The 23913-nt window shown below is 37.1% G+C and overlaps 1 protein-coding gene across 4 annotated transcripts in view; it reads right to left on the reverse strand.

Annotated features, from left to right (window-relative positions):
• The window catches only part of KIAA0825, a 254575-nt gene that overhangs the window by 181029 nt on the left and 49633 nt on the right, over positions 1–23913 (reverse strand). For all 4 annotated transcript variants that reach the window (XR_014319281.1, XM_082782589.1, XM_082782587.1 and 1 more), the window contains one exon: positions 21652–22321. Coding sequence is in view for 3 of the 4 variants with exons in the window: in XM_082782589.1 (XP_082638715.1) it covers positions 21652–22321 (670 nt within the window). In the remaining variant the exon portion in view is untranslated. The remainder of the gene's footprint in view (positions 1–21651; positions 22322–23913) is intronic.

Genomic DNA, 23913 nt, shown 5'->3' on the forward strand with positions numbered 1-23913 from the left:
AGATATAACATCAGCAGAAGAGTTTACATAGACATTGTCAGAGTGAGAGCCAGAGTAATTTGAAAGAGAAGCTCTGAAAGATGAAAACAAATAGAAATTGATTGAAATGTACTTTTATGTGTCAAATCTCTCTTACCTTTGCATTTCTGAAGTACTCAGTACCTCCCTTTTCCCTCAAAGTTCCAAGTTTTTGTTTTGTTTTGTTTGTTTGTTCATTTTGGTATTCACAAATCACTTTTAAATAGACATAGATCTAAGCAGCAGAGCTGAGCTCTGAATAAAAATTCCCTAATTTGCTATCCTTATTTTGCAGCCTTAGAGGTTGAACTGTGAGTTTTGCATCCACATCTGAATTTCCTCAAAGTTCCAAACAGATGTATTCATGTTAGCCCCCTGCATTTCTAAGAATGCCAAAAGAAAATGCTATAGATAATTGCCTCTGCTGGTGCCTTGACTCTATGAATAAGGAGTAAATAATATCTGCAGCACTGGATTTCCAATTTCAAGTCTAACTCCCCCCAGAAAGATATTCTGCTATTCAGAGAATTCTCCTTTACCTGAAAGGTTGATAACATAAACTGAGTTTAACTGATAGGAAATGACTGCCTGAGTCTACAGACAGACAGGAATAACAGATGCAAGAAGTGAGAACCATGAATCACATCATAAAAATCAATGGAACATTAATTCTGTCTCCTCTGATTTGAAAACCTTGTGAAATTCCTGTCCCCTCTCCCCAGGAACAAGGGAACCTTCCAATTATTTGATTGCCCCCAAACTTTTGTCCTCATTAGACTGAAAGTAAGTGGACCTAGAAGCCAAAGGTATACTACAGTAATATTAACTTTAAAATATATAACCAAACTCAGAGAGAAGTGAAAAGTTATTTTTTTACTTTCAGTGATCAGTCATATATTAAATATCATACATATTTCAGTTGGAAGCAGAAGATACAAAGTTCAAAGGCACCTCTTTTACCATGTCATTAATAATTTGAGAAAACACTTTGATATGTGATAAGCATATTATTGTATATGCTAACAAACACTTTTATAATCTTCCAAACAATGTTTTACTATTTAATACTACGTATGTTCTAGAAACATCCAGAATAGGAGGCTGAGGGGAGGCCTCATGGCGGCCTGCAGCTCCCTCATAGGGAGAGGAGGGGCAGGTGCTGAGCTCTGCTCTCTGGGGACAGCGACAGGACCCGAGGGGACGGAATGGAGCTGGGACAGGGGAGGGTCAGGCTGGGGGTTAGGGAAAGGTTCTGCACCCAGAGGTGGTCAGGCACTGGGACAGGCTGCCCAGGGCTGTGGTCACAGCACCAAGCTGCCAGAGTTCAAGAAATGTTGGGACAATGCTCTCAGACATAGGGTCTGGTTTTTGGGTGACACTGTGTAGAGCCAGGTATTGGGCTTGATGATCCTTGTGAATTCCTTCTGACTTCGGATATTCTATGATACTATAAAACTTTGTGATCCTTAAGGGTCCCTTCCAACTCAGGATATTCTACTATAAAACTTTCATATAAAATTAAGAAGAAATCTGAGGTAAGCATAATAGAAATTCTGGTTTTGATAAAAAGATACAAAGAAAGTAGGTAAGAGATTAAGGGTTTAAGTGGTGTGCTCATGAAAGCCTGAAACATGAAGCTGAAATTCCTCTAAATAGATGAATTAGCTTGATATTCATCATAAACCTATGAATATGGGGAGTGACAAAATGGTGATCCATTTCAACAAAAAGTGATATGCAAACCATCAACCCAGGAGTCTTGATTCCTTCAGCTTCTGGAGATACCTTGACCAGAAGACGGTCAAGATAAAAGCATTAAAAAACAGAAGGGAAAGATGAGACCACCATGTATGAAATGTTTTTCCTAGAATTGCTGACATTAGGAAAACAGGCTGAACAATCATTCTTCGCCAAAGCTGGAAGCCAGAGAACCCTTGAGCTGTGATGATTCATGTGACCCAGAACCTAAGACTTCTCTGGAAGGATATAAATAAACAACTAACTAACTAACTGATTTCTATATAAGATTTATAGACCATTCCATATATCATTCTTAAATCTTCTTTCACTCTGTGTCAGGCTCTGTTTTGTCAAAGAAAATGTAATATGACTTAATATTTGACATCACAGTATACCAGAGATGCAGATGTGACAAAGATTAGTGCATCGTTTGCACAAGTTCTTTGTTGCAATGCTACAGCTGGGTCAAGCTACATACTCTCACATTTGCATTCAGCAGAAACCATGCTGACGTACTGCTTAACCTGGCTACCTACCACAACTGATGGTACTAATGCTGGTCCAGTAATGGCAGGTCCTCCAGCACGACCTGCACAGCTGACATAGCTATGTGCTATTCTGCACAGATCACATAGTTTATAATGCTGCTGACTCAGGGTGGTAGTCTTTGCAGTAACCACCTGTCTTAACAAGAACTACCACTGTAAGACTCTGTTCCACCTCGTTTTATGTATACAGAAGCCATCGGTCTTTGTTAAGACAGTGTAGTCCCTAGGACAGCAAAACAGAAGTGTGCCAAACACAGACAAACTCTTATGTAAGACTGGTGATATTTCTTGTGAATTTGGATAAGAAAAACGTGTTATTGGCTACTCTAACTTTTGGAAGAAGTTAGCTTGAACATCAATTTGCTTTGCTCATCCACAGCAATTTGGAAGAGCTGGTCAGGGGAAACCACTAGACGTAAATGTTCTTTCACATATGGTCATCTCCATGTCCACAGTTTTATTCTCCCAGAAATGACAACTCATGCATTTAGTGCATCATGGCAAATACTGTGCACACACCTGCATACCTAAAGCCTGACTGAAAGATCTTACATACATCACAGGCCCTGTGAAGTTTCAAAACAATTATGATGGTAAGATTCAGCTTTGTTGAACAGGCTGCTTGAATGAGATGCTTGTTTTATATAGAGAACACACACATCATAGTCTTTTTTTTTTTTTTTTTTTTTTTTTTTCCCCCATTTCTGATGTTATACAAAGAGGTCAGAGAACTCACACAATTCAGAAGGAGTGACATCCGTCTGTGATGAAGATGGTATAAAGCTGTTGACAGCATCCTAGCCAATTCACAGAGAACCATGCACAAGTGGATTGGAAGCACTTGAAGCTGATCTCAGCTTCCTTCCTGAACAGCCTGCAGGGTATTTGCTACTCTCATTCTTCTGAATGTGATTGTTTCTGCATTTCTGAGTTTAATTCATGTAAATCCTTTTACAAGGAAACAGCTGCAGTAGCATCTTTAACTACAGGCTTATGTCAACAGGACGTCCATGGAGCCCTCCTAACAACAGGACATGTGGACTTCCTGTTGAGGCACTACCTTGAGAGGAGAATTTCTGAAAAGGGTGTGAAAGACAGGTTCAGAGGCTACAAAGAAGCAAAGTGGATCATATAACCAAGATTAGTGTTACAGTGAGCCAATTTTGCCAAATAGTGGCAAAGTCAGAAGCAAAACAAATATGGAGAAGTCAGAAAATGCTCTGAGCTCCTGAGCATGGCCTCAGGCTTCATTCCATGAAGAACAGGAATCACAAAAATGCTCTTGTGCAAATCCATTACCTATACTGAAGATTTCTGAACTGAAGAGGAGGCTCAGAGGGATTTCATCAATGTCTAATACTTGACAGGAAGGTGAAGAGAGGATGGACCAGGCACTTCTGAGTGTTGCCCAGTGCCAGGACAAGGGGCAGTAGGCACAAACTGGAGCACAGGAGGTTCTCCCTGAGCATCAGGCAGCACTTCTGTGCTGTGCAGGTGGTGGAGCAGTGGCACAGGCTGCCCAGAGAGGTGGTGGAGCCTCCTCCTTGGAGATCTTCAAAAGCCTCCTTGGCATGGTCTGGACAACTTGCCCTGCTGGAGCAGGGAGTTAGGCCAGATGAGCTCCTGAGGTCTCCTGAACTGTGCTGGAGACTGAATGTGACAGCAGAAGAATCCTAAGCCTGTAAGATAAGCTAATTCTCAAGCACAAAAAAAATTAATAACAATAAAAAAGATCCAATGCAAGCATGGTGCTAAGTAGCAGCAAAGGCTAGCTGCTTCCTTAGGGACAAAGAGAAGAGCATGAAAACATGGCCACAAGGTCATGTTCCTTACCTAGCAGGACCCTGTTCTGCAGTCTCTATGCAGGGCACAAAGGGCAGACCTGAGAAGATAGTCAGGTTAAAACCAAGAGTCCAGATCATCAGCCACGTTTGTGGTGATGACACAAGTATCAGGCCAAGCCAGGTGTCAGGATCAGGTCTGGTGAGTGTAACCAAGGGTCAGACCCAGTCCAGTGATCATCAAGCAGGACCATAGCATTAAGGCAGGTCCAAGCACAAGCCAAAAAATCTCAATCAGGTGCGTCCATGGCAAGTCATAAGTTCAGATGTGGTGGAGCTGGACAGGACATCTGTGATGTACCTCTGGTAGGGACTGAAGGCCCAGACCTCAGCTGAAATAGGGATCATGGAGAGGCTGCAGCAGAGGTCCCAGAAGAGGCTGGTCAGGACAACAAAGCCTACCAATACACCCAGGGTTTTGTGCACAGCTCTGAAGGAGCATTGGTTTTCAGGGTACAGCCATAGAAGAAGAGGTCATTTCTGGAAAACACTATTTCTGCTTCACATCCACCAAAGATAACGTAATTACTCTGAGAAGAGGAAGGAAAGAATGCACTTAAGGCTTCTGCTATATAGATGATGGGGCAGGGAGAAAGACAAAAATTTTACTTGAATTAAGTACAGCTTGCACTACTTTTGTTTGGACCGAGTAAATAAAGCATGAGGGTTCACAACAGAAAACTGGAAGGAATCAAAAGAATAAGCTCATAAGGTTCATCCTCTTGATATGTCTACATTTAGAAAATCTGTACTCTTGACTTCCTCAAGAAAGGAAGAAAGAAAGAAAGAAAGACTAATAAAAATATCTTTCAAATTGTGCAGGGTTATGAGAGTGCTAGGTAAGTGCAAAGTCTGTCTTTGCCAGAGACCATCTGGCTGATTGCACCTGTACAGATGTAAATGTAGATTATTTTTATAATATTTTATAATATTATAAAAAATTATAATATTTATAATATTTTTTATAATATTGTTAATTATCTTACAGATGTAGATTATTTTTCTTCAGCAGGTAAAAATGAGCAATCTGACTTAGGTGATCAACCATCCTGATAAACTAGAGGTTAGAGACAGACTACACTGGGTTTTGAGTTTCTGTTCAGACCTTATTGAGGCCTGGCGACATCAAAAATTAGCAGATGCAGGATTCTTTCCAAAGCAACAGGAAAGCCTCAAATGCAGGCAGGTCCAAGGATGAGATAAGGCTGTAACATATCAGATATTACATAGAGGAAAAGAGGTCCTGAGTGAAGGCAACTATACCACGCCCATAAGGAAAAAAATAATTCAAGAAAACAAACAACAAAGTCTGATAGTAGACAAGGTAAAAATGCAGGTAACAAGCAGAATAAGCCAGGTACAACATCCTCCAAATTAAGATAGCCTCCAGGTATGATAGACTTACATCAACAATAAAGCACAAATCTAGTTTTATTTTTTTAAACAATCTGTATTAGCTCAGAAATGTCATTTTCTCTCCAGAAGAAGAGTTAACAAAAATTAAAGAATGCTTAAAATATTTTCTCTTTGAGACAAATTACAAACTGAAACCATGTAAGCTCCTGTTCCACCTTTGGCTATTATTCAGCTGGAATTCCTTAGTTCTCACAATTCTCCTGTAAGTGTTTCAGCATCTTGATTCTATGTTTCTGTGATTCTATCATCTTAACACGAAATCCACAGGTCCTGCATTCTATACCACTGTTAATCCAGGTTCTTAGGTAAATTTTAGCCAAAACAGTCCTACCATCCACATGGAAACCCTTTTCACTTGCATTTTCAAATGTTCTAAGCGTAGATGAGTTTTCCTAGTGTAAATTAGGACAGAAGATCCACTGTAAACCAGGTTATGGGTCATCTTCTACCCAGCATAATCATTCACACCCTGAAATTCTCGTGGTGGTCATCCCACAGCTTTCTGCTTTTCTTCCTGCTTCCTTAGAATGCAAGGTTCTCAGAGAGTAATCAAGAAATGTGTCACTTTGCTTGAATATTTCATCTGCTAGTTCTATCTGATGCCAACTTATTTTATCAGTCAAGTACGGATACCTGTTTATTCATTTAATGTCTCCCATCATTTTATAGACACTTATACTCACCTACCTTCACACAGTTTTTGTTTTCGAAGTGAGGAATCCTAGCTTGCCTATTTTTTCCTTATATAGAAGCTTTTCTAGCTGTTTATCACCTTCTTGTCCTTCCCTAAGTATCTTCCACTTTCTTTTATGGCAAAAACTAATGAATATGCCTATACAGAATACAGAATAGTGAAATACATGCTATAAATACAATACGAAGAGACACATACACAATACTAGTGAAACTGGGGACAACTTTGTAATGCTATAAGACAGCTAAATTAATAATAATGAATTGCAAATTAATTAATAATAAATTAATAATTTATCTTTTTAAGGTAAAATAAATACACTGTAGATGCTAATTCTGCTCAAAATTAATTCTTACAGAAAACACAGAAAAGTTACTACAGAAAGAAATTGCCCTTGTCAATAAAAATATGGAGAAAATAAAGAATCAAGCAATACAAGAGACGACCTAAAAATCAGCACATCATTCAAACTTCAAGGGTAAATTCAGCGTGGATGCAATATGTCTTCAACAATGAATCTCAGAAATCTGTCTCTTATTTGTATATAACAAAAAACATTTTCTGCTAAATAATGTGACTACTTGGGAGCTCTTTGGAATCAAAAAAAAAAAAAAAAAAAAAAAAAAAAAGCATGGTACCATTTTTTTTTTTAATTTTACTTTACCAGTGAGTAAGCTTGGAAGTGCCCATGTGAATTCTAAGCCAGCAAATAAGTTAACTAAAATATTTTTCAAAAAACATAGAATAATGGACACACTTTCAATAAAGTATTTGATCATAATACCTAACCTTCTCCTAAATACTTAAAATCAGTACCAAGATTTCTGCCTTTACCTACCACTTTAAAAGATATGTTCTTATCTCTAAAAATGAAGAATCATCAGAAATAAGGCTGTTCTAGATCTTAATGATCTGGGTACAACTGCTAACTTATAGAAAGTTTCAAAAGTGGTGTGCTTCTCAAAGCTGTAGCTCTTGAAACCATTAAACAAAGTGTGTTCCAGTTTCCTTGGTTATAGCTTGGAAGCATTTAAAATCTCAAAGGCTTATGAAAATATGCATATGAATGAATACTATAACCTTAAAGCAACTTTCGTGATTTTGTATTTTTTGGGCCTGGCATGTTATATTTTTTAACTCTTAGGCATTCATAACATCTCAAAAAATGGAATAGCTAATTCTGGTCATTTTAAGTCACCCAGGGATGTGACACAGTAAAGTGTGGTACCAAATATAGGCGAGCTGGCTGTGGATGTTCAAGAATAGCTACCCTACGACAGTGCTGCTCTCAGATTAATTAGCCTTACTATTCAGTGTACAGAGACACATGACTAAACTGCTTCTGAGACTCAGGATGAAATCCTTGGAAAGCAACCTGATGACTGCCTTCTTTAGTGATTACAGTGGGGATTTCTCCCTCAGCAGGAACCAAGGGTTTAAAATGCTTTTAATCAATTTTACTATAAAATACCTTCCCAAAACATTAAATATCATTCCCCTGCCCCCATTTATAAGGCTTAATTTCATATAAGATATATCTACAATATTGTTCTTCTAGGGACACAAGAAAGTGATGTCAGGGATTTCATCCAATAACACTATATGAGGAAGAAAATTGAAAAGAAAACCTGTAATATTAAACTTAAAATCTAATGACAACCTGCATGCAAATAACAGAGTCATTCCATAAATGGAAATAACATGTTGTTAAGATCTGAAAAGAAATAGCCTAATAAAGCAAGAGAAACTCAACTACTGGTAGTCACTGTGTATAGGGATATTTCAAGGGGTAAATTTTCAAAGCTGTGCGCAGGGAGTTGCATACATAAATTCCATTAGCAATAATGTGTTCCTCACCTCTCAGCAATATTAACTTTTAAGTGATGCTATAGCTACTGTAGCAATCTTGCATTTATGACAGCATTCATCTGCACACAGTAACTCCTAGACAGGGCTTGTATATAAACTGTACTATTATTTCACTTGCATTTAGTAATGATATATTCAATTTTTATGGACATCTGCTCACAGTTTTCTCTTCTTAAGCTGCATGTTGATATATGATTTTTAATGTAACTGCTAGGTTTAAATAATTACTATTGCTGGATATAATCACTAATTTCCTCATACTGTAAAAGGCAACTTAATATTTCTGCATAGCAGATGTAATACACAGTACTACACAGACCTAAATTATTACAAACAGTGCCAGCAGTTTTCTATACACAGTACTTAAGATAATTATAAAAAATCATCTTCATTACTGCATGCTAGCATTTTTTTAACAGTTTAATTTGGATAGGTTACAAGATACATTCAAATCACACAGATACAATTACTGCAAACCCAAGAAGCTATAAAATGTTCCCCAACAAATCCTTTTGACCCTGTTAATGTCTGTTCCTTGTTAATCTAAGGCAAACATTGTTTGTAGTGTGCATTTGTTATGGAATATGAAAAAAAGAAAGGAAATCCCTTAACAGTTGTTATTGATTCCAGCATTTACTGACTGAAAGTTAAGTGCCGTTTACAAAACAGAACAGATGCAGATGCTGACAAAAAGGTAAACAATTGTTGCATGGCTTACTGCCAGATTCTAAGCCAATATATTAAACTCCAAGTGAAGCACATTTCCCCTATAGATTGCACTTATTGCCACTTCATTTCCTATGTGCTCTGTCTCTCTATTGCTGTGCCTGGCACTAAGCTATTTTCAGTTCTTCGGTGACCCCTGAGGCCTAGTGCTACCTCACATAGCCATTAGTGAAGGGAATTGCATGTGTCTGACATGGCCTGAAACCAATTATTTGATATTTTCTTCAGAATGATGCCCAACTCTGTTGGGAATGAGCAATCATGAAATAATTTACCTCCTGATTTAATTTTTTCCTGCACAAATTAGTTGTAGCTGAGCTAGCTATACACAGCTGCCTGTGACATATCTCTGTCTTATCAAGGTTCTACTTGAAATGATGAAAAAGGGGAGGGGGGAGGAGAGCTGAATAGAATAGGTTGGGGAATCCTGCTTTAAAAAGGCATTGACAAGTTTATCAGATATACTGATCACATCTACTCTCTGCTGATTGAAACTGACAGACCCATAAAGAACTATCAGTGCAGCAAAGGAAACCACACGGATGCAAACTGTTATCAGCCTGTTTAAGGTTTTTTAAACACCTGTCTTACTTTGCAGCTCCTTTTTAGTGCCAGTGAAACCTACAGCTGCCATGGGACGTTGATAAAAAAGCTCATGCAAACAGATTACATGTTGGCTCTATGTCGTGTCCCCCTCCTCCTCCCCTTTTTTTAAATGGTCGCAGATCTGAAGATAGAAAACATTTTTGTATTAGACATCACCATTAACTTATGGCTTTTGTAAATGCTTATACTGTACATCCATACTGTGCACTTGTCAAAAAAATGCAGTGAAGTACGGGATTTCAACTTATGTATAAACATGGTAAGCATGTATAAATTTGCATATATATATAATCAAGAAAGGGTGTCTGTCATAGGAAGAGAGATGTCACTGCCAGCTATTAAACAACCTCTGTGAAGACTACACTAATCTTTTGAAGGAGATTCACTATACATGAAATTTTAATCACATCTACTCCATAATGTCTCCCCAGTTAAATGAAACCAGTTTTCACCTCATCATGAAGGTTGATTCCAACATCAGGTTGCTAGATGCTATATAGCAAAAACCTAAGTCCTTTGTTAACAAGGAGTGTATACATCTGTCAAAATTAAATCTTCAGTTGTAATCATGTTCACTGACCAAATGACACAAGGATAGACCATTGCTGGATACACAGGCTGGAGAGCAAGAACAACAAACTGACGCTAAGTTTATGTAATAGTCTTAAGCAAATCATCTCACCAGTCTGATTCCTTGACAGCATACAGCTATTGCGCTGTTGAACAAGCTGTAGAGAATTCCTCAGGTGCTCTGAGGATGAAGTGCCCTGTAATAATGACTAACCAAAAAAACTTTACACGTGGACACCTATCTCAGCTTGATCTGCTACTACATTGTGCTCCTTAATTTTCCAAAATACATGTATTTTCTAACAAATTAGAACACATCCTGATAATATGCTGCAATTTCTGGTACACAATCACATTGTAAAGAATTCAAAAGTAAACCAATTAATTAGTCTATGAATTAAAACTAATTATTGATGGGTCCTTTTAAGGAATTTTGCAGGTGGTATCCAGTCATTTTCAGATACTTATAGTTATCAGAGTAATGAAGTAGCAGAAATTCTTTAAATTTCTCCTTAGTTAAAATGGTCTGAAAACTTGCAGGTAGCTATTTTTGCAGTTGTATTTGTGGCTTTTTTAGGTATTTTCCTATAACTGACAATTTATTCTTAATTAGTGACTAAAGGTAAATGGTTCTCTTCAGAAAATTGCAGAAATTATCCTATGGCAAAACACTATTCCTTGTAATATTTCTCAGTAGGACTGAAATCACATTCTGGCCTTACCAATGCCAGAAACTGACTCCACGCAATTATTATTATTTTTTAATTGCTGTTGCCTATATAGTGGGCTGAGGGAGTTACTGCACTCCCTAAAGTCTTCACACACACAGGAAACACCAAAGGAGTGTAAAAGAAAGCATAACTGGAGGCGCCTGTAGCAAACTGGAGACACCACCTATTTTGAAAGAGAATAGTTCCTGAAGAATTGTAAGAAGTTCTTCAGTCTTTGCTGGAAGAAAATTATGTACTGCCAGGTACATCAAACTTTTTAACGAATGCTAACTTTGATAGGACTTTTATGTGTTCCCCTGTAAGCTATTTAAAACACTTAGCTGATAAAAACACCTGTAATTTTTATTTTAAATCAGTGTAATTAACATATTTATTTTTAACTGACTTAGGTTTCTTAAATATCTGCAAATACAAAAATGTCTGCTAGCTTTTTTTTTTTTCTATCCTCTGTACTTACACTCACAGTAGAATGCTTGGGTTTCACACAGATAGGTTCATTACAACAGATTTACTCTATTAAAATTAGATTGCTAGGAACTTTCAACCAATCACAAATTTCTATCAAGCGTTCATCATTTCTTTGTGTAGTCTACACTTGATATTATGTATTTCCCTAAATAATAGATTAAAGTGCTTCTGTCACTTTTGCTTTCTTTACTCCTTGGGATTTCCAAGATATAACAGAGGCATATAGTGACAGCTTTTGTTCTAATAGGAGAAAACACTCAGAAAATTACTTATAAAGCTGGAGTCAATACTCGTATTTCTGCTTCCTACCTCTTGATATTTCAAAACCCTATTTAGGCAAAATCACCACAAACTTCTCACAAATACTTTACAAAGAATATAAAAATCAGAAAGAAGTTTAGGCACACAGAAAAAAAAGCAGATATTGCCATTTCTAAACTTCTAGAGAAACATCTTTGGAAATTCACAACCTTTTAATAAATATTTTGTAGAATGGATAGAACATTTTCCATGTTACAAATACAGAATTAGTCATAAATTAATGTAAATGTGCACATATTAGTTCCTCCTCATTGATACTATTACTATAATACCTATACTATACACTATAACACCTCTTTAGATATATGATATATGAGATCTTTATATAACTCCTGTTAACTCAATCAACTTCAGAGAGCCCCCAGTGGTTAGGGGTACTAAAAATCTTGAGAAGGCACCAAATGTTGAATTTCAAATTCAGATGTTGGATTGGGTTACAACAATGTTTATTCTCTAGATAAGACAAGACAGGAATTAGCATTGCCTTGCTATATTCAGCAAATGCAGAGACACATACTATAAAATGACCAAAAGATTTATCAAAACAAAACAAAACAAAAAAACTCAGTAAATACAGCATCCCCTTCATTGAAAATAGAGGGTCTTTTTTAATTTCTAAGCCTAAGTGACCATGAAAAATAGGTTTGTGTTCTAAGTTAGCACAGAACATCCATCCCTTGGACATAACATATCTTCAGTTTAAATAGATGTATTTTTCTGCAAAACAACCTATTGTGGCTAAAATCATTTTGCTCTTTAAAGTTAAATTTTCTCTCTGAATACACATTTTGTGACAGTGTAGGTTCGCTGTCCTGACAAAAAAAACACAGCTAGGAACATCTAATTAGCTTGTGCTTACATGATGGTGGAAATACATGTTGAGAAGCCTCCTCTAATAACTTTCTTTTCAATCAGTAATGCAGGAGCCTCTTTAGAAGACATTTTTGAAGTCTTTTCTGCCATGGTTCTACACATTTTTCTTCACACAGCCATATATTCTGAAGTAAAAGAGAGCCTAGCTTAGTAATTCTCAAATTTTGTCACTTATAATTAAATAGAATACTACAGTATATAAATCTCAGATTGACCCCTGACCATTCACAAAATATCATACTGGAGAGTAAATCACTTTCATCTTTTAAACTTGGGAGGAGAATGCAATAATTAGAGGGCATAGTGAGTTAAATGCTCTCTTCATGCTGAGGAAGAACACCCAGGTGTGCTGAGGGAGCAAAAAGGAAGATAATTAGTTGGTGTTTGCTAATTGTGGACATTTTGAAAGCAAAAATAAAAAAATAAAATAATAATAATAATAATAATAATAATAATAATAATAATAATAATAATAATTTTAAAAAAAAGAAAAAAGACTGGAATTATGTCCCTTTGAACTTCTACAGAATTCAGTAAACAGATTCAAGTTCCTGTTGGCAAAGATGAAGTGACATAACTGCATTAGGACGCAACAGCCTCTAAAAATATGACCCCAAAAACACATCAACTATTTCTGATTTAGTAATATATAACTTTGAAAGAAAAGTTAGCAGTTACTTATCTTGGTAAATAAACAATATGCCAATAAAATCCCAGAATTGGCATCTTTTCAATATGACAGTGGATCAATAATGAGATTTCACTGTCAGTTTTCACATTATGAGCTTAATAAGTAATTTCAACCAACTGCTCTAAAAAGAAGGACTGAATTCAGGCATGCTACCAGCTTTGAAATTCTGTCAGTTCAATTGACATTTCAGTAACTTAGATACTGTTATCTTACCCCCTACTATAAGCTTAACAAGTAACAAGCTTAATGCTTTTGTAATCTTTACAAAAATGTCATTCTCCCACTAGAAACACATTTGTGGTCCTAGGGTATTATGCTCATGTGGCCTTTAAAAGAGTACCTCTTTCTTATTAAAACTTCCACTCTCTACGTTCAAACAGATGGTTTTATTTTCTCCTCAGCTCTACTCATATTTCCATTTAATATAATTGTGCAGTAGAAATCAAATACAATACTTGCAAGGATAAGACATAAATAATATGTGACAAAGAGGCTATGAAACACATTATTTCCTAGATTAAATGCAAAGACATTTATTTTGTTTCCCCTGAGTAATAGGATCTTGTTTTGGCTGTCAAAATTTTATAGGTTTTCCAAGGAACAAAGACAACTGCAGAAATCAGCATCATATCTGTATGTCCGTTGTTTTTCTATTCTAACTCCCTATTATATATCCCTACCCGCACTGTCTGCTCCGTATTTTTTTACTAGGTGGGAATTAAACCTGTTGAATATCTCAGTACTGATTGATTTATGATACAAAAATAGGGATCTCCCTATTTTTAAAGTAAAAAAAATAATGAAGACGTGGATTTTTACTCATTCCGTATATAGGATTTCTGTAATTTTCACTACGATGTCCTCTTCATGTTTTCTGTGAAGGCTATATACCCATAACATAGAAGTACCACAGTTTTAATTGATACATATTTCTTCCCTGTCTTTCACTGAGGGAAACTGCAAGCTTTTTCATTCCACCTGTGTAGAACATTGGGAAGACTGTGGCATAGATCATAGATATAGAGTGGAGTTCAAGGAGTCACTAGCTGTAAAGCCTATTTACATACATGTACCATTCTTCATCAGCAATTGTCCCATCTACTGCTTTATACAGGCCCCCTATAACCTGCTCCTATAAAAGCTGCATTAGCAGGCACTCTGCAGTGACAGAAACAGCAAAAATAGAAGAGAAAAAGAGATGTCAAGAAGGCAGAAATATAATCGAAGTACATCAGCTACTTTTGTCATGCAGAAATAGAAAATGAATTGCAAAAAGAAGGGATGTGCAGTTTATGGTGGGCCTGCTCTAAAAAAATAATAAACAACAAAAAAAAAAAAAAAAGGAAATATAAGGAAGCAAGGAGGTTGAAGTTACAGTTTCTATTACCTGTATTTTTTGTCTTCACAATATCTAAGAGTTGCTATGGTATACATGTAGGTCTTCAAATAATTTAAGGCTTAAATTTATGGAAATGCCTTTAAATGAATTTCATAGAATCCCAGAATGGTTTGTGTTGGAAGGGACCTTAAAGCCCACCCAGTCCCACCCCTGCCATGGGCAGGGATGCCTTCCACCAGCCCAGGCTGCCCCCAGCCCCATCCAGCCTGGCCTTGGGCACTGCCAGGGATGGGGCAGCCACAGCTCCTCTGGTGTCTAATCTAAACCTACCTTTTGGTGAGTCTAAAGCCATTCCTATGTCCTATCCCCACACCCCCTGAAAGAGAGTCCCTCCCCAGCTTTCCTGCAGCCCCCTTTAGGCACTCACAGGCTGCTGTGAAGTCTACACAGGGACTTCTCCAGGCTGAACAACCCCAGCTCCCTCAGCCTGGCTGGAGAGGTGTTCCAGCCCTTGATCATCCTTGTAGACCTTCTCTGGACTCGTTTTAATATTTCCATGGCCTCCTTGTGCTGGGGACCCCAGAGCTGAGCGCAGGGCTCCAGGTGGGGCCTCACTAGAGTAGAGCAGAGGAGGACAATCCCCTCCCTCGCTCTGCTGCCCACGCTGCTGTTGGTGCAGCCCAGGGTACGGGTGGCTTTCTGGGCTGCAAGCACACATCGCTGGCTCCTGGTGAGCTTCTCATCAACCACCACCTAAAGGTCATTCTCCTCAGGACTGCTCTCAATCAATTCTCTGCCCAGCCTGTATTTGTTTTTGGGATTGTCTCAGCCCAGGTGTAGGACCTTGGCATTAGGTTTTTTGGAAAATTCCACAATCATAAATTTCTACAATTAAATTATTATTATTTGTTTAAATATATATATGTATTTCTAAAGCATTTCACCTTTAGTAATAAATTGTAGATATAACTGAAATCTTGCTTACATTAATGTAAAGATCTGGGATATATAATGGACTGGAACTATTGAGGTGGGATGTTAAATGGGACATCTGATGTTAAATGGGTAATCTGTAATCCATATGGGCTACTTTATATTAGTGTGCTTTACAAGCACATCAGAAAGATGCAACAGGATTTTCTGGGAGAGAATAGTAGTAAGGCAAGTGACCACTACATACTATATACTTCTTCCCTTCATCCTAAAACTTCTTACAAGCAAGATTTCATCAATTGACTACACATAAGAAAACAATCTTTCTGAAATCAATTGTCACTACAATGCAAATATTGTAGATTATCTACTATAGCTTGTAATATGGACAGAAATCTTAACAAAGGTGCAAAGTTAACATTAGTTACATGAAATCAAGTCTGGGATTCCTTAATTTCCATATATAAATGTTGAATAAATTACACTAAAGTTATTGAGTCCTAATTATTCCCAGACGTGAACTGATATATTTTTTTTTTCATTATGCAGCCACTTAACCAGCAGGTATCAATGCTATTTCAGGCTTATTTTTGATAGATATGATGAAGATCATACAAGATTACTTGTAGGCAATAATCATGGCTCAAGAGATCACAAACAAACATTAAGTGGAAGGATAAAAGAAAATCTTTAACTAAGGTTCTTCATTTCAAAGGGAGAAAATGATAAACTAGTGGAAATAAAGCCATGTGGACACGAATGTAGAGGAGAAATGAAATTTCTTTAAGTTAAAGGTGCAAACCTTAAAATTTGTATTTCAGCTTAGCTGGAAAGCAAATTGCTGGGAATGCTGAAGAACAAGGGACATCAAAATAAACTGTCCTTACCAAGTCCTTTTATTTAATCCCCCCAAAAAGATCTTTATGGAAAGATCCAAAGCCTGTTTCTCTTCTTGTTCACAACTCTACTATGCAAATGCTGCTCCTCTAAACAACATTCAGTACTTCTACACAAATTCAGATAATACATCAGATTTTTTGTTCCAAAATCACAATTATGTTCCTTAGCAGCTCATGGATATTGAAATGTAATAAATAAAAAACATCATAATTGAAAGCACATTTTGTATCTACCTACTCAATATATTCAAGAAAATGATACTTGAACATATCTTTATAATAGTATCAAGTTGGTTATATTTTGGAGAAAGAAAAGAGAGAGAAAAGAGAAAGGAGGCTTGCTGGACACAAGTAAGATGTTGGTAATATTGAGGTAAAAATGAATATTAAAACACTTCAGTGAAAGTGATTTAATTACTTTATAGCTTATACTTTATAGCCTATCTTCATCACCTTAGTTTACCTTCATTTTTCAATAATATTTTCATAGAAATAAGCAGATACCGATTTTGAAAACCATGCCACATATTGTTTTACATTTTTAAAAAAAATCTCATTTAAGGTTTTAAAGTTATTAATTATTTAAGTATAAAAATGTATTTCCTAGGGGTAAGTGCAAGTTTACTACAAAATTAAAATAATAAGTGAATGAATTTGAACAAGTCAAAATAAAAGAAAACCCAAAGCTCTATATTTAGTTTTAATCATAGGAAATTAAAAAGTAGGCTAATTAATCCACATTAAGTATTTTTTCTCTCTCTCTCTTCATGTACATAAAAAACCCTATATAAATAAAACCAAAGAAAACCTTCCACTAATACATAAAATGTGTATAATGTCACAGTTTTAAAGTTTCTTTGGCTGATGTCTTATCACTTGTAAGAGTAGCTGTTTCTTTATCTAAAAAGAGATGAAGGATTAAGATAGGTCACAAAAGCCTGATTAAACTAGCTTAACATTTTTGTAAACAAAGGAACACAACGAAGTTCAAAAGGTAGAAATACAATCCACATTTAACAGACTTACTTTAAGTAATGAACCAAAATGGAAAATGAAGCAAAAAATCACAGGAGATTAGCTAAAAACCAGCTGTCTGGATGATTCATTACATGCTAATTATGTTAACAAATACATAACTTTTTTTTGTTTTTTTTTTTTTTTAAATACTTAACAGTATGTAAGTTTCTGAAAGAAACATACAATTATTAAGATAGAAATACAATATATATATATATATGTATGTATGTATGTGTGTATATATATTTGGGGGCAGGATAAAGGGAACCTTCCTTGGATATTATTTTACCAAATTCAGAACACTGATGTTGTGGAGAGGGTACACACACCAACAAGGTGGGCCCATGCTAGATAAAAATCAATTACTAATGCCGCCCAGTTAAGAATGCCTGAATTCTGCATGGTTAAAGATATTAAGAGGCACTGATTTACCTAGTAACAGGATGAAGTTAAAACATAACATGAGCTATCTCCACTACAGTTGGCAATTAAAGGTATAAGTTCCAAAATATTTGCCTCTTTTAACATATCAATTTGCAAGCTTACTTCTCAGAGCATTCTTATCCTCAGTCCTGATAAACAGACATGATTTTGTTACAGTAGTTAACAAATAACTCTTCTAATGGAACATGAAAGAAAAAGCATTAATTCCTTACTTCCTAAATAGATTGTTATACATGAAAAATTGTGAAGATTTATAACTCTGTTAAAGACTGTTATAGACTGTCTTTATATTCCTGACAGAAGTAGGTCATCTATATAGTTTTCTGAGGATCTTTTTTTTTTCTTTTTTTTTCCTGTTATTTTCTTTTCTCTCCTATACAGGAGGATCAATTACAGTAGTTTTTAGGAAAAAAATAAAATTCCCGGGGGGGGTGGGGGGGAGAACTAAGTAAATACAAGGTGTTTTTTTCACCTGTGGGATAACAGTCCCCATTGAATACTCTGGATTAAATTATTTTGCTGTTTTGAAACGTGCTGGTTTGGTCGTTCCCAGAGGGCAGAGGCAACATGCATCAAAAAATAAGAAACACACTGGTAGAGCTTTCTTTCAGCTAGGAAAACAAAAACAAATATCCTTCCCCTTCTCCCCTTCCATTCAATGCTCCAGTATGTTTGGCTTTGCTATTTTTTTAGTTTTATTTTTTGATACTCAACAAACTGGGTATCACTGTCAAGCCAACCTATTAAAAGTTGTCTTTTAACTTAAGTTATGTATAAACTCAGCCTTCCACTCTTGACTGTGTGAGGCCAGCAAAGGTGTCCTGGACCTAATCAGTATTTAATAAGAGTTGGAAGCAGGAAAAGCCATTTGACAGTAATAACTTGTCTACAGTTATAAACCTCACAAAACAGTTATTCTATAGATTTTTTTCCAAAATATTTATTTCAATATAAACAGACTAGCGAACACTTTAATTCCAAGGGGAAAATGCCTTCTTCTGAGTTAGCATAGTACAAATCTGGTACAGTCAAACATTTGGAAGAGAGTCTCTTATTAGAAAAGCCTCTTCACATATGAGCTCACATTCAATTACCTACTTAATAATAATTGCTTCAGTAATGATACAAGTATAATTTTTACTTCATTTGATTAATAATTACAACATAATAGACATGGCTTGAAAATTAAATGAGATTAAAAATAAAAATCCTGTATAACTTCCTAGCTCTGACCCCTTACTCTATCCTGTTGGCTAAACTGTTGTCACTAGTTTGGCTGATTCTGCAGAAAACTAGTGAGAGGTTGCAGGTGAATCAATGCATTCCTCCATGCCAACCTCTTGAAGTACAATACTAGGAAATACTATATGGTCAACAGATGAAGAAATGAACATGATAGCCACTAAGAAGACATTTTGAATATTAACTGATATTAAGAAACAATATTTCTAAACACATTTTATAGCTGTACTGTGATTAACCCTGGTGAGCAACTGAGCCCCACAGAGCTGCTGTTCCCTCCCTCTACACAGCAGGATGGGGGTGAGAATCAGAGGGGCCAAAGTGAGAAAACTGGTGGGTTGAGAAAAAGACAGCTTAATAGGTAAAGCGAAAGCTGTGCACACAAGCAAAGCAGAAGGAATTTGTTCCCTCCATCCTATTGACAGGCAGATGTTCAGCCATTTCCAGGCAAGCAAGACTCATCATGCCTAATGGGGACTTGGACAGACAAATGCCATGACTCTAGCCATCACAGAATCACAGAATTATTTCCCTCAGCTTTTCTTGCTGAGCATGATGTTGTATGGTATGGACCATTGCTGGGGTCAGCTGGGGTCAGCTGTTTTGGCTGTGTCCTCCTAGCCTGCTGGCTGACAGGGCAGCATGAGAAACCGCAGAGTAGAGACATTCTTCCTATTATCTAAAATCTAAATCTAATATCTAAATCTACCCTTTTTCAGTTTAAAGCCATTACTCCGTGTCCTATCACTATAATCCCTAATAAAGAACCCGAATCACTCTCCCATCACTGGTTACCCACCTGTCATTTTTTTGGCAGTGAAACCCTCTCATGACTCGTAACCCCACATATAGCTCAAAGATACTCTTCTACTCATTTATTGCATAACTCAGATTTATACTGACACTACTTCTTGTTCCCCACCAACACTCCATCCCATTAATTACATCAGCTTTATCTTGAACTTGTCATCTTTTCACATTATTTCTCTGATTACCTCTTCTTTTTCTTTCATGTGTTCCTCCATATTTCAGTTCCTGTTGAAAAGTTATTTCCGCATTTCTTCCAGTGGAATTTCTAGTTGACTTAGATTAGCATGCAGATTGATTTTAAAACTCACAAGAGTATAATTTTCTTCTGAGCAGACCTGACAGATCATCACCTTCCTGTGTTGGGTTTCCACGGCAATGTTTTGGTAGCAGAGGGGCTGCAGGGGCAGCCTCTATGAGCAGAGCCCAGCAGCTGCCCCATGCCAGAGAGGAGCCAGGTCCAGCTGCTCCACAAGGGACCTGCTGCTGGCCAGAGCTGGGCTGTCAGAGATGCTGGTTGGGCCTCAGAGAGCAGATTGAAGAAAGGGGAAAAAAATCTTCTGTGCTACAGCAGCTGGGAGAGAGGGGTGAGAGCCAGCCCTGCAGCCCCCAGGTGAGTGCAGCAGGAGGGCAGGAGGTGCTCCTGGCAGGCAGGCAGCTGCAGTTCCCCTGCGGCCTGTGCAGGGAGAGGCCCCTGGTGGAGCAGGCTGTCCCCCTGCAGCCCATGGGTCCCACATGGAGCAGATCTCCACGCTGCAGCCCCCCCGTGGGTGGAGGAGCCCCCGGTGGAGCAGGTGGATGTGGCCTGGAGGAGGCTGCGGCCCATGGAGAGCCCCCGCAGGAGCAGGCCCCAGGCCAGAGCTGCAGCCTGTGGAGAGGAGCCCACGCAGGAGCAGGGGTCTGGGGGAGCTGCTGCCCACCCGTGGGGGACCCGTGCTGGAGCAGTTTGCTCCTGGGGGATGGATGGACCCCTTGGGACAGAGCCATGTGGGAGCAGTTCCTGAAGAGCTGCTGCCTGTGGGCAGCCCTTGCAGGTGTTTTAGTTTGCTTTTAGTTCTCACTGCTCTCGTCTGTCATTAGTAGGCAATAAATTACGTTAATTTACCTATATACAATTATGTTATGAAAGTTTCCATGCTGTGTCACTTTTTTGCAGAGCTCTGATTCCCCCCTTTGCAGATTGGCTTGTCATGAATCGCCAATTGGAAAAAAAAAAAAAAAAAAGAAAAAAGGGTAGATGTTATACATTGATAACAGATTAATTTACTGAAGAAATGACCAGGTAGAATTAACTATAACTAACAGCATATTCACAAGAATAGAAACTCTAAATGTTTTTTGTTTGTTTGTTTGTTTGTTGAGAACTAAGATCTGCATAGTAATCTTTTTGCATCACCTCTAGTGTATGAATTTGTCTACTTCATGGTCAGAAAACTTCTAGCAATCAAAATAAAATGTGTAGGGAAAAGACTGATGAGCTTGAAGACCCTTTGTTTTTTTTTAAAATCTGGATTAGATAGTTCTTATTCCATTGTATATTTCAGTAGTTGAAATAAGATGAATTAAAAAAAGAAAAAAAGATTAAGACATGACAACATTATACAGTGAAGCATAAAGGGATTTCTACATAAACATAAGAAATTTTCCACTACTTTAAAACCATTTTTTACCACAATTCTGACATAGTCTATAACTCAATTGCAATAATGCATTTAAAACATAAACCTGTAATTAATAACCTTTGGCCTCTCTCTTCAGAGGAAATAACCAGGTGTATTGAAAAAAAAAAAAAGAAAAAAAAAGGTCATATAATTAAAATAATATCTAACTACAATGAACATAAAATAAGTCTACTAACCCACAGCATGAACTGTTCCTCTATGCTTCTTTGATATCTTGTTTGCCTTAACTATATGCAGAGCATTTTCTTTGAACTGCAGCTCGCAAAGTCTTTCAAGAAGAACCGTTATTTCTTCAGTGATGGTATCCAGATAAGTTTCATTAATAAACTTCAATGATGAAGAAGGATCAATAGTTCCACTTAGTACATAGAAATCTTCTTTTATCATTGTGCACAGTGTGGGTATTGAACTTTGGTAGCCGTGAACGACTTTATCAAAATTTGTTTCACCACAGCTAGACAAAATACAGTTCTGTAGAAGATCACTAACCAGTTTATTCTGCATGTTTTGGTATCTCATTAAGACTTCTGATTCAGGGTAAAGAAACAAAAGTTGCTGTATGCACTGAGTTTTAAACTGTATTTGTTGTTGCAAAGCATTACTATTTGTTTCTTCTTGACTTTGCAGTCTATTTACTAAAAATCGTCGAAGGTGCAATCTCACATCATCCCAGAGAGATTTCATGTCCATAGTTGAATCATCCTCAATGGCATGAATGGAAGATGTAAACTCAAAAGACGTCCCGCTTGGAGTGCAGGGAAATGAGACACCACACTGACTAGAGAGATCCAGAAGGAAGTGAAGTATCATTTCTTCTTGATTTTGCTCATTTTTCAGCAAGCTTTGCTAACAAAAGTAAATCAGACAGTATTTTAGAAATGTTTTGTTAACTTTGGTTAATAAAATTAACAGCTTTGTGCTAGAGTACCAATTATTTCCAATGCTAATTATCTTACCAGCAAATGAGAAAATGAAACAAATTGCTCTATAAACAACAGAAATAACAAAGGCTGTTTTCCAATGAATTTATGCTCCCATCCATCTCTTTGTCTACCTACTCCAGTGAATTTACATTCTTCTTCCCATCTTTCTTACATCCTCAATCCATTTTGTCAATCAGTTCTATCCCACAATTCAAAGGAAAGCCTAGAAAAAACATAGCTCATTAGATAAGCCTTGGCAGATGATACTGTTTGTTCAGGTCCACACAAACATCTTGGAAAGAAAATTATATGAAATTAACACTTACAAGGATAATAAGAGGTTTTGCTCATAAAACCAAGATGGGATTTATAAAATAAAACTCTGTTGCCCTCTGTGTTCTGGTTCAGCAGGCAACTGTGAGAAAGGCTATTCTATTCATTAAATAATCTGCCCATAACTGCCTTGAACTACAAATAAAAACTTAAGAATTGAACAATGGGCTTAGATCATATAGGGCAAAAGAGTAAGAAGCTGCGTATCCTGTCAAATCCAGGTGCAGACTGATACATTAACAGTATGGGAGCCTCAAAATACATCTCAGCTACATAGATCGAGGTAGAAGGAAGACAGTTAACAGAATATCCATGAAGCCACTTGGATACATGTGCAGACTTCACTGCATCTGAAAAGCCTCCCTATTTCATGGACAGGATCTCTGATCTTAGAACTCCTTCAAATCCAAGATGCCAACCAGCAAATAAAAGGTTCTTGTCACACCTCGATGCCTTCTACTTGGCTCACAATGACATAAATGTAAACAGCACTCTGCAGCTTTCTTTGATATGCTTGAGGAATCACTTGGATAAAGAAGTGGCATCCAATATATTAGTAGAAGGCAGGCCCAGAAGCCCCTTGGTCAGTGGATTCCTAAATCTATTTCCTGTCTTGGAGAAAAAATCTTGCCCATTATAAACCCATTTCCCACACCCTCCACATTCTTCCTGCTGCAGGTTGGCTTTGCCTGCATCCCTAGGCTCATCAAAGTTGTATTGAACAGACCCACTCTCAGTCTTCCAGCTGCATGAGAGAACTACAGATTTTGCCATGACAGTCACAAAAAAAAAAAAAAAGAAAAAAAAAAGAAAAAGAGAAATTGCTTGCACATTTGCAAGCCTGAAGTGAATCAGGATATGGAGACCATCTTGCTTGCTCCCTCACCTCCCATCAGTTCTCTCAAAGATCTTCCAACATAGAAAGTGTTGTGGCAAACCGTGTAAGTATAGATTTTTCCTCTCATGTCCTTTATTTGGGTCTCTCCAACCTATAATGCAAGGCTCGTAAGGCAACTTTCAGAAACCTTCTACACTCAGAACTACTGATTTAGTTCTAACTAAACTATTTACAGGAAATAATCAGTTTTATTTCTTTTCTCATTATGAAAGAGAGAAATAAATCTTATTTGAGTATGGTAGTACTTCAATAATTTTGAAATTAAAAAAAAAAAGTTTGTTCTT

This window comes from Aythya marila, assembly GCF_965140915.1.
Source record: "Aythya marila genome assembly, chromosome: Z".
Taxonomy (NCBI): domain Eukaryota; kingdom Metazoa; phylum Chordata; class Aves; order Anseriformes; family Anatidae; genus Aythya; species Aythya marila.